The sequence below is a fragment of the Colossoma macropomum genome, unplaced genomic scaffold (assembly GCF_904425465.1).
Source record: "Colossoma macropomum unplaced genomic scaffold, Colossoma_macropomum, whole genome shotgun sequence".
In the NCBI taxonomy this organism is placed as follows: Eukaryota; Metazoa; Chordata; class Actinopteri; order Characiformes; family Serrasalmidae; genus Colossoma; species Colossoma macropomum.
The window spans coordinates 21,826,678-21,839,449 of NW_023494797.1; the positions used below are offsets into that span (position 1 = coordinate 21,826,678).

General features: G+C 39.0%; 1 protein-coding gene across 1 annotated transcript in view; it reads left to right on the top strand.

The window, feature by feature from the left end:
- The window catches only part of vstm2b (V-set and transmembrane domain containing 2B), a 20,678-nt gene extending 9,699 nt beyond the window's left edge, over positions 1 to 10,979 (top strand). Inside the window, exon 5 of the mRNA XM_036584513.1 lies at positions 10,352 to 10,979. Coding sequence (XP_036440406.1) covers positions 10,352 to 10,440 — 89 coding nt within the window. The 3' untranslated portion in view covers positions 10,441 to 10,979. The remainder of the gene's footprint in view (positions 1 to 10,351) is intronic.
- The last annotated feature ends 1,793 nt before the right edge of the window (positions 10,980 to 12,772 follow it).

Genomic DNA, 12,772 nt, shown 5'->3' on the forward strand with positions numbered 1-12,772 from the left:
TTAAGTGGCTGAAAAGGCGACTGTCAATATGAACGCCGGCCTTCTGTTCACCTACAGCAATCAATAAATCCAATTTCCAAACGCAGCGCTTATTCTCTCTCCTCTCACAGTTTCCTCTCGGTTTTGTCCTCCTCTCTTCTTTTACCTCACCACACACACACACACACACACACACACACACACACACACAGTCCCTGTGTCTGCTTATCTGTCTTTGTCCTTAAACAGGAAAACCTGTAAAAATCTGCAATTAGAAGATTATTCAAAGCGCTTTCACACTTTGCTCATTTAGTGTGAACTTATCAAACGTTTTCTTCAGTTCAGTTAGTGAGGTGTGAACACTCCACTCTACACCACAACACTCCACACTACCCGAGAGCCCACTAAACAAACTAACCGGGATCACTAAGAGGTCATCATTACCGGCTCTAACAGTCACTGACGTTCATGTTTCTCTGTGATTCTCTAACAGCAGTTACTGGTTTTCACTGTAACACTGACTCTCACTGATCTGTTTCTCAGTGTTACTCTGATCGGCTCTAACGGTCATCAGTCATCACTGATTTATCTAAACTCTTCTGTCCAACGACAGGCGGCCTTCTTTCTTTTTTTTCTATATTGAATACTGTATAAGCGTAAAATCTTATTCTCTGTTCATTTTGCTCGTGTTATTGTTTGCTATCCGGTGTGGACCAGACGAGGATGGGGGTTCCCCTTTTGAGTCTTGGTTCCTCACAGTGTTTCTTCCTCTTAGGCCCAATCCCATTTCTTCTTTTTCCCCTACCCCTTGTTTTCGAGTGTCACCCTAACCCCTTGGAGTTACAAGGGGTAGTGGTTGAAATCTTCCCTCTGAAATGGGACCCTCAAATAAAAAGAGCATCACTTCATTAACAGCTACCAGCGCTGCTCTGTAGGAGACCCTGCCAGTCTGCAGTGACAGCAGAGGAGGGTAAAGTTCAGCTCCTCACTGCTGGGCTTTAGTTACATTTAGGGCATCATATGACTTCAAAGAGGGGGGCAATTATTTATTATCACCCATCCCTAATTCTTCAGTGATATGAAGCTGAAGTCAGATTTTCACCAGCTTCTTGTTCGAATTTTCCCGTTCCACCTTAAATGGTGCAGCAGTTACATTTTGGCACGTCAGGCGTCAGAACTGCTGGACTATTTAAGGTGGAATGGGAAAGTTAGCTAGCTACCGAGACATTAGAATGCTTTTAGTGATTTTTTATGCTTGTAATGAAGAAAAGGAACATAATACATTGAAATGACATTAAACTAAGATAATAAAATGGTTATCATAATTTTTTAGCCATCAGCCATCTTGCCGTTTTTTTCTTTTTTTCTCATAACACTCCGTTTGGAGGGCCATGTAGCCCCAACACTTCGCCCTACCCCTCTATCTCAACAAGAATCGGGACACCCTACCCCTAGACGTGAATGCGCAAAACAGAGGGCTGAGGGCTCAGTGGTAGGGGCGAGGGGTGAAATGAGATTGGGCCTTACTCTTAGGGAGATTTTCTTGCCACTGTCACCATTGGTGACGCTCATGGGAGCTCAGACCCATATTTCTCTGTACAGTGCCTGCTGTAAAAAGCACTATATAAATTAACTTTAACTGGGCTTGTTAAGCGTCTCTGTTGTAATACAAAGTAGAATAATACATTTATAACAAAAATAAATGGGATAGATCTGGATTACGGTTATAAACTTGTTGAAAGTGTTAGTTTTTTGGCTCTAAGGTGAGAGCACCAGAGCACTTCTGTCCCAACTATATTTCTGACCAGTCAACAAATGACCATGTGTCATGTAGTGCACTTTATCTGCTGCAACTTGAAATCCTGTGTGAGATTTTGGAACAATGTGTTAGTTCACATCCCCACAAAACAGTGACTGAAGGAAAATCTTTAGGAAGAACGGTGTTCCATTCCTCTGGAACAGTTCCACAGAGCTGTAGAGTCAATGACAAAGAGCATCGAGGCCGTTCCGGTGGTTTGTGGTGGCCCAACACATTACTCGGACACTTGGTGTTGTTTTTCCTTTAATTGGTCAGCCGTCCGCTTAACTTAACTGTGAAGTGCAGCAGATCTTCAGCAGGAAAGCTGCGCAGTTCTGTTAGCAATTATCACAACAGTAATTGGAAAGAGTACGTTAATAAGAGTTAGTAAGAATTAACGACCACAGAACTGAACGGAGTGGCCGAGGTACTGGTCAGCGCAGCTCTTCAGCATTAAATACATTCAGAATGGAACTGCAAAGATGGCTGATGTTGAATAGTGTGGTTGGTTTCTATGTGGCAGTAAAATGTGTGAGTGCAGTTATAAATACAGTCTCCTCGTCCTCCTTATTATCTACACAATTTACACAACTAAATCTAAATGATTTCATATGAAGCTTTTAGCTGAAGTCACTGGTGTGACCGACTTTATTCTGAGGTAACTGTGAAAAAATAGAATACAAATGGATTAAATTCCATATTTTAGTGGATATTCCATGATTGACAACATGTGGTTTGATGATCTGTGGTAGTTATTTTTTAAAGTGCATTGTTCATTAAAATGTCTCTGGTGTTCCCTTTCTTATGTGTAACACCAATGAGGATCAGTAACACCAGTGACTCCTATGGACAGTTGAATGACCCACATAATATTTTTTCTTAATGTTCATCAAAGATTTCCTTCTATTAAGTTTACATTTTGGAGTTCTCTTATGACATCAATGAAATATAATCATATCAGGGTTTCTGTTAGCAGACATGACATAATCTCGGACACGATGTTCAGCCAAATATTCACTAAAATAACACTTAAGATTTTAAGTAAATGAAATATATTTCCATGATTTTTTGCATCAAATCTAAATGCCTTTTTTAATTCATATAAAACATTTTACTGAAGGAAATTATTGAAAAACTGTTTACATGTAGATTTTGTTCGGGACAAGTTTAAACACTGATCCAAAATAACGGCTTAAGCAAGATCTTTACTAAGATGACATAATCAATACTGATTTGTTTCTGCATTAATAAAGCGCTCTGATTGGGTGAGCTGTGATACCGAATATCTTTTGAAGCCATTAAGGATGGAAAATCAAAGAAAATCAAAGTAACCATTTCAACTGTGTGTTTTCATTAGCAGTTATTATTTTAGGCTATTTGAAAAAAAATGATATTCGTAAAAGGAAATGTTTAATCCAGCCACATGGCTCAATTTGTTTTTAATGTTTATTTTTGTTGGCTATTTGCAAAAATACCTTCATTTAAAATGTATTTGACGTTGTTATTCTGGGATACAGTGTAAGTGTTTCTGCTCATCATTAACATCAGCAGCGTGTAAAGAGGTCACTTCCAGATACGGCAACAAAATTATTGGATCATCGCAAATCAGGCCTTTAAAGTGCTTTTTTAACTTAGTGTGTGTGTGTGTGTGTGTGTGTGTGTGTGTGTGTGTGTGTGAGTGTGTGTGTGTGTGTGTGTGTGTGAGTGTGTGTGTGTGTGAGTGAGCGAGTGAGCGAGAGAGAGAGAGAGAGAGAGAGAGAGAGAGAGGGAGGGAGAGCTAAATAAATTGAAGATGGACAAAATATATGGCTACTATTGTTTTATGCTAATGTGCTTAAAGCTGTGTATATATTTGTAGTTGGGTTCTGATGGTCCAGATCAAAGCAGAAAATTATCTATTGTTGCATTTTATTTCTGGTTCTCTAAGCAACAAACCAAAAGATGTAAACAAAACTCATACGAGTAAAATATCACGACTGAACCGACCAAACGTTCTGGATCTGTTCTATCTGGACTTGCCGGGTTCATCTGTGACTTATGATATTAGAGTTAAAAGCCGCAAGACTCTCTGCGTTACCACGGTTACGACGCAGAGCAGATGAAACCCCTGAGTGTCTCACTGCTTTGACAGAAACCTTGTCACATTAATACACACTATAATTTCTGTGTGCAGTCAAATGTGTATTTGGAGGATTTTATAATGATTTTAAACAGTGGACAAGAATGAAGGGCAGACAGAGAGATTCCTTACTCAGTTAACTACCTTCACTTTCCACAAGTGCATTAAAGTAGCTGTGAGTAGTATTAAGTGTGGAGTTAATCTGAATTGGTGAATTGTAATTGTGTGTGTTGTGTGTAATTGTGTGTGTTGTGTGTCCTATGAATGAGCATGTATTGCAGGAGCTGAACTGGATGTTGTGAATTTGGTCCAAATTTAAACCAGATATTGAGATTTCTACTGCTTAATTTGAACTAATACGCAGGTTTTTTATTACATTTAAAGATAGTTTTAGTCCTGTCCACTGAGAAAATGTTAATAAATCATTTGATGTATTGATTTTCATGTTTACTGCATATATTTGTTTGTATGCATTTTAGATATTAATCATTCATAATGCCACATTTTTGAAATAGTTCTTTAAACAAGTGTTATTCTCAAGTAGATGATGGAAGATTAAAGTTACATTGTTGATTTAAACTGAATTTAAACTGAATCTGAATCGTGAACTGTTATTTATTTTTTTTCCCTACTGTTCTGTCAGTTGTAGTGATTGCTATGTTTTAAAACAACAGATTTTAATGAAAGGGTTGAGGAAGTGTAAATCTTTAATTGACATTTCCTGACAGTTCATCCACTAATGATGTAAAAGCTGTAATGAATCCACTGAGTAAGAAATGACAGTTGAGTTACTAAATAATACAGGAAAAAATTAGGAGCATTCGGGGCACTTTCACACCTTGCTTGTCTGTGGGTCTCGGTCACTGGAATGGACAGAAGTCATTTTTTGTGTAGGACTGTGAAAAAGTGGGTAGCCCAACTTAGATACCATTTCCAAGCGCACTACATACCACAACGTCTAACTGCGATCTTAGAGCATTTCAACTGTCAGACTGCATCACCTGACATCAACCAGAATGATTCACATAAGCCCAATAAATACTTCACACACTCACCTACAGTACTTTAAGTAAAGCATGCGTTCACCACAGGCGTGACTCCTGCTCCACAAAGATGATACCAATCAACAAAGATGATGGGTTCAGAGCTCAAACCACATACATGCAAACTCAAATTCTGACTGATGAAAGAGTCACATGAATCATGTAGATCTGAAGATTCTGTAATTTTGGGAAGCGCATTTGTCCTCGATTTTAATATCGCCACATTCTACAGCAGCAAACCTACCTGAAAGTAACTTTTATATTCTTATTTGTTGCTTCATAAAGTTCTACAGTTTGACAGTTTTGCGTAGCTAGGATCTTACGAGCCCCCTGCCGAAAAATTTGAATACAAAATTTGCAATGTGATTTGTTTGTTTACTCACTATTGTAAAAAAGAACACTGTGAGTGCAACTTCAACCACTACCATCTAACATTAACCTACATGTAAACCTTAATTAGATTATTTACAGTTTTAAAATGGTAAATACTGAATATATTGTGTTGCAGGTTGAGAAGGATGAGATGCATTATGAAAAAGAGGGAGATAAACAGATGTTAGAGCTGTCTGTGTAGTGCTGGTACAAAGGAACTGGTGAGGTATGTTTATTTTAGGGGATTTTAGGGAGTTCTCTTGCTGCACTATGTGATTGCCCCCCTGCCCCCCTGCCTTTATGACACTCATTTGAGTAACTATAGATCAAACTTTTGCAAATATTTACTTGCCAGATTTTAAAGCTGAAGCGCATTAACATTAACTAACAGTTCTGAAATAGGAAAAGAAAGTGAATTAAGATTAAGTGACCCTCATTGGTCCCACAAAGGGGAAATTTCACCTCCACATTTAACCTATCCGTGCAGTGAAACACCACATACACACTAGTGAAGGCACACACACTTGGGAGCAGTTGGGGGTTAGGTGCCTTGTTGGCTCAGGGGATCGAATCAGTGACCTTCCAGTCACAGGGCTGGTTTCCTAACCTCCAGGCCATGACTGCCTCCCCAGCATTGTGAGTAACAAAGTTGGTTTAATTTCCTTGTTATTTCTTATTTTAATTCTGCAAAAATTGTGAAGGTGTGTAGATTATAATAATTTGTAAGTAAAACACTTAGTTTCTGGGTGAAATTAATGCCTTTTAAACTTGTGGCACATATTGATTTGCTGAAACTGCTGAAAGCTGAGGGAGCGTGTACAAATTAAGATCACCAGGCACAACGCACCAGTATGAAACCATATGAAGAATGCAAATCATCAGTGGACAGATTTTCAATAAATATACAGGAGTACATTTTTAAAATAACCCCCTCAAACCTGATTGCAATCCATCCAATGACTATTACGGATAATGCAGTCCAGCATGTTATGTCATCGTCTACTGTTCAGAATAGATAAGCTTGAAAAGTTCTTCTATTTTAGATCCTTCAGTTGCCCCCACTTTGGACAGTGATGTAGCATGGTCACGTGTTTGTGTTGAAAAAACTGTCACTCCGCCCCTCATAGTGCTACGCAGCCACTGGTGGCATGAAGTCACTCACAGTGAGGCATGGTGACCATGGTGACCATGTTACCAGTGAAAATGGGTGCTTATCTGAGGAGAGCTTTCACAGTGCAGAGTGTTTGTTTAAGGTTGAGAAAGGGAGGAGGACACTCGCGTAATACTGGGCTCGTCTGAAATTCAAAAGTTTGACATTTGACAACTATGACTCCCAAAAAATCAACATCCGGTTTATTCCACCTCTGCAGTCGATTGAAAGTGCGTTGAGCGTTCGGCTCACTGCTGCGGTCTGCAGAATGATCACTTGTGGTGGCAGAATTTTACGCCGTAGCTTCAGTAAAAACAATGAAATATCCACTAACATTTGAACACAGCTTTAGTGTCCAGCTAAACAAACTCTTACTGTGAGTGTCCATTTGTTTCTGACCTGAGTTTGCTGATTGCTTTGAGGTGTGAAGGAAGAGATTTTTAGTTAGAAAATGTACCCAGTTTTATCAAAGAAAATGCAGTTGGTTTAAACAGTCAAGCTCTTGCCTGGTGTGGATCTTTCTTGACAGCCGCCACCAGTTTGTCCCGTATAAATGGGGAATGTAATATAGTGTCCCACAGGGCTCTGTTTTGGGGCCCTCACAGTTTTTATTTACAGCTTCTACTCCAACACAATGTTGCTTTTCCCCTTTAAGCTGCTGATATTCGGTTTTACGTGTTGACTCAGACAGATTCAGACACAGTTAAACATAATAGAAGATTATATTAAAGATATAAAAGCCTGGATCAGCAGGAACTTCCTCTTGTTCAAAACTAAAGTGTTGCTGTTGAGTCCAAAGTCTTCTCAAAATAATGCTGCAGATTTCATTTTTGGCTTTAATGGTAACTCTATGAGGTGCTGAGACGTTAGTTTATGCTTTCATAACTATTGGTTCCGCATTAACTATACAGTGTTGTTTCTGACATCTAAAGCTCTGGCGTTTCTTACTGATCTGTTAAAGTGTCCGTCTTCTTAACAGATTGAGTTTCTTGGCTGTTGAGATTAAATTCTCCTCTATATTCCTGAAGCATCACTCTGTTTGTGTTACCTCTGATGGCCTGTGATGCTCCAGTACAGTTTACAGAGAAGCAGCTCCAGATCATGATGCTCCCACCTTCATACTTCATTGTGGAAGTTCTCAGGATCTGATGCTTCTTTCTCCAAACATGACGAGCTGAATTATTTCTAAAGAGTTCTGATTTTGTTTTATCTGACCAGAGAACATTCCAAAAGAGTTCTGATTTGTCTAAATGCTCGTGAGCAAATTGGAGATGGTAAGAAGGTAAAAGTGGCCCAAATCTGATTTTCTGTTTTTTTAGGCTGTTCTTAATATCTTTTAAAGGTGACTGATATGTGACATTAGTGTGAACAGATCACACTCTGAAACTGACCTGCATGTGCAAAAGAGCAATGCAAAAACAATGGAGTCTGCAGTAACAGCCGGTAGCCTAAAGTTAACACTCATGTTAATGTGCAGTGGAGGCTTCGGGTTTCATCTCCACCAGCATCACCAAAGCTATCAAGACATTCTGATGGCTGACAGCTGGACTCATCACCCAGAATGTGCTCGAGCTCACTGAAAAAAGGGCACGTAATTCAGCCACAGCCACGTCTTCAGTTTGTGTCTGTGGTTTCTACAGACTTTGCTTTCAGACTTTAAACTTTTCTTTGGTGCTGCAGCCTCGTCCTCGTCCTCCTACAGTCGTGTTCGGCCATTTCTTTTCATTTTTGGATATGTGTCTTCTGATTTTATTTGTACAGAAACCTCAGCACAAATGTGTTTGAGATCTCATCAACGTTGGATTGACATAACTTGAATTCCGATCTGGCTGTTCATATTGCCGCATATTGGATATGTAGAGGATTTCAGTATCACATGTGAAAGTGTCCCAAATCGGAATTGAAAATTTCAAATTCAGTGTGTTTTTGCTGTTCATACTGACACACAGACACACATCTGTGTCATTTATGAAGAAAAAGATCAGATTTGGGCCACTTTAGCCTGCTGAAATTTCACCCCCACCTCCTCCCCCTTCTCCTTCACCTTGTCCACACCTGCGCTTGATCTTTAATATATAGGGGGGTCAGTCTTCCTGTGACCCACAGAGGCCATACTGAACTCCAGCCCAGAATTCCTCAGAGTTCCCCTCCTCTCATTATCTCATTTACCAAGGAATGGTCTGCATTCACAAAAACCAGTTGTACTGTGAATGGTCTTCCCAGTCAATGGCAACTTCTTTTACAATGACACCAGGTGCAGTTTACATGCAAACATGTTTTTTTTTTTAATGTAGTGCCTCAATACTTTTATTCCTATCAGTTTCATTTTTAATCATATCTTGGCTTATGCATATGAGTACATATTTTTCAGTACATATCATCACATTTATAAGTCAGTATTTATAAGTCAACAGATATTGTTTCTGTGAATTTGAAGAAAAATACATGCAATGAATTGAATATCAAAAATGAAAGTGTCTGTGTCTCAAAAGCACAACCAGTTTCCACCAGAAAACCTCAGATAATTTGATCATAACAATATCATATGATATCATAGTAAAATGTATTGTGATAAGATCACGAAAACCTATCTAATCTCGACCAATGGACCACAAGTTGAAAATGTCTCAAAAATAAAATTTTTAGCAGAAAAATTGAGTTTTGTTTTTGAGTGTGTTTATACACACACACACGCATACACACAGAAACTTATGACCATTGGACTGTTTCCGTGTGTAATGAGTGTGAACACATCTAACCTCTAAATAGAACCACAAACCAGCTAGTTTTGTTAGTTTGTTTGTATATGTATGTATGTGTGTGTGTGTGTGTGTGTGTGTGTGTGTGTGTGTGTATGTGTACACACACTCACTGTTAAGCCTGGCTTCAGCGTCTCCATGGGAACCTGCCACCATTTTGTATGTGGTGGTGCTGACCACTGTGGCCAGCTGGAGGCTTTAAAATGAGAGCACAAGCAGAACCTGCTGGAATAAAGATTCACAGATAAACAGAACAGATTTCTCTGATCTGTTTCTAAAGAATTTAACTCTTAAATTCACCATATTATTTAAATTTTTCTCGATCAGTTTGTAGACTGCTTAATATAAGGTTCAAATGAATTTACCAATTGTTAAACACGTTCATTTAATATTTAAATGCCCATGTTAAGGCATATTTTGTAATACAGAAATCTTGTAATTCACTTTGAAAGTAAATGTTTTTCACCTGCAGGCTTTACCCAAGATAATGCAAATTTCTTTAAGCCTAGTAATGGGAATTTCAGTGAAAGTATGAAGGCTGGGTGAGTGGGCGTGGTTATTAAGTCGAAGTATGAAGGCTGGGTGAGTGGGTGTGGTTATTAGGTTGAAGTATGAAGGCTGGGTGAGTGGGCGTGGTTATTCAGTGAGAGTATGAAGGCTGGGTGAGTGGGCGTGGTTATTCAGTGAGAGTATGAAGGCTGGGTGAGTGGGCGTGGTTATTCAGTGAGAGTATGAAGGCTGGGTGAGTGGGCGTGGTTATTCAGTGAGAATATAAAGGCTGGGTGAGTGGGCGTGGTTATTCAGTGAGAGTGTGAAGGCTGGGTGAGTGGGCGTGGTTATTCAGTGAGAGTGTGAAGGCTGGGTGAGTGGGCGTGGTTATTCAGTGAGAGTATGAAGGCTGGGTGAGTGGGCGTGGTTATTCAGTGAGAGTATGAAGGCTGGGTGAGTGGGCGTGGTTATTCAGTGAGAGTATGAAGGCTGGGTGAGTGGGCGTGGTTATTCAGTGAGAGTATGAAAGCAGTCATATATATATATATATATACAGTGATATATAATTTATATGTGAAAATGCAGTTTTGTTTTTTTGTCTACTTTAAACTAAGCTTGATCCTCTGTGTTTTTGTTGTTTAGGTTCTGGAGCCATGGCAACCACTGAGCCACTCCTCTACATCACCCTGCTGATCCTGCATAAGTTCCTCCCCTTCCTGTTTGCCCACTGAAAGACTTCAACCAAACAATATGACATTTTCACTTTATTTACCAAACAGCAAAGGGAAAATATATAAATAAATAAATATATCTACCATTATGGCACATCACTGACACAGATGGGATGCAACGAAGAATTTGGGAACATGACGCTGAAAAAAAAATTAAATATCAGTGAATGGAAAACGTCTCAGACCTGAACCGATGGAGACTCGTCTGGAGCTGATGCTAAACGGACTGTTTAAGAAAAGCATGATAAAAATAATATAAAAAGATTCTATGTGAATTAGAGATCACTTTGTGTCCTAAACACACACAACCCATCAAACGCTGCGTTCCGTTTCCAGATCCTCGTGTTCGCCCTGCTGAGTGCATGGCCCTCTTTATTTATTTTTCAGTGAAAATTAATTTCCCTTAATTTTTAATTTTAGATTTTTTATTGATTTTGTATTGTCCTATGGATTCTTGTCAGTGTGAACATTTAAGAATGAAGTTGATTTTAATTTTATTGGTTCAATCAAAACAACAATGTACACATTGTTTTTTTTTATTTATTTATGTTTATTTGTTGCTTTTTTTGCATGAACTGTTGAGCATTTCTGATCTGATGGTCAGTGAAACTCATCTGTGTTTTATTGAGAGAGTGTGTATGTCTTTTCCATTATTTGGCTCTACAGCAGGTTTTTTTTACGGTGTACACAAATACGACCTTATATATTTTGATCAAATAAGGCACATGTTTCCATAGTTGTTGTTTGTCACCTTCAATAATGTTTATTTTTAATAAAGATGGTGATCACCTTAAAACATTCATTTATAAAGAAAGAAAAAAACAGTATGTTCCCAACACCAGTTAAAATAAAGGTTGTTTCTTTTGTAATAACATTCGTTCTGTGAAGTTTTATATTTGACATCAGAATGAATGTTCATTTTTCTCTTTATGACTCAAACTCACCTCAGCTGCCTCACATATTTGTTTCTCATGTGCATCTAAAGTAGCAAATGTTTGTGAGCTTAGATATTAGATAATATACTTGCATAATGAAGGAGAAAGTCAAAGGAAAAAACAGGAATTTCCAAAGCTGGAGTTCAAAAACTGATTAAAAGCTACAAAGAAAATGTGCCTCCTAACAACCACCTGGAAGAGCTGGTCGACCCCAAAACTGCCCCCATCAGATAAACAGCACTTAAAGCTTTCATCTCTGAGAGAGAGGAGAAAATCAAGATGCTTCAGATCTGAAAACATCCACAGGTGTTTCTGTCCATCCTTCCACGTTGACTAACTGACCTCAGATCTCTGACTGACTGATTTCAGACTGACTGACCTCTGATCATAGACTGACCGATTTCAGATTGACTGACTTCAGACTGACGGACCTCTGATCATAGACTGACTGGCCTCAAATTAACTGGCTGACCAACCTCTGATCTCAGAATGAGCTCAGACTGAGAGATTGATCTCTGACTGACTGACCTCTGATTTCAGACTGACTGACTGACTTCTGATCTCATATTGACCTCTGATCTCAGACTGACTGACTTCTGATCTCATATTGACCTCTGACCTCTGATGATTCTGATCTCATATTGACCTCTGATGTCAGACTGACTAACCCCAGATTGACCGACCTCTAATCTCAGACCGACTGACCTCAGACTGACCTCTGACTGACTGACTTCTGATCTCAGACTAACTGATCTTTGATCTGTAAATGAAAAATTATTGACCTCTGTCCTCTGACTGATTTACATCTAACTGACCTAGTCTGACTAACTGACCTGTGAACTCTGCCTGACCTCTAAACTCATGAGACTGGCTGACTGACTAGCTTCTGACCTCTGACTGATTGACCTCAGACTGACTGACTGACCTCTAAATGAACTCTGACTGACCTCTGTCCTCTGACTGATTAACATCTGACTGACCTAGTTTAACTAATTGACCTCTAAAATCTGACTGGCCTCAGACTGACTAACCTCTGACAGACCTTTCCCTGACTGACCCTATGAGAGAAAGAAAGAAAAAAGAAAGACAAAAATGTTACCAACAGCCTCGGTTACTCCACTTCTCCTCCTTTATATCATCACTGGGTCACTCCCCACCCGCTCACCTTGGACACGTCTGGTCACTTCATCAGTTTCTATGATGCAGCAACTTATATTCAAAATGTAATGTTTCAATTAGTTTTCAAAAATTAATTATTTTTTGAACATTAATTGTTTGACTAAGCAGTAAAATATAAACAAATAGTACACTGTAAATATAAAAACACTGGGCTTTCAGAAAAACCTTCAGATTGTTTCATAAAGGCTAAATCCTGATTAAGAGGTAAAGAGGTAAGT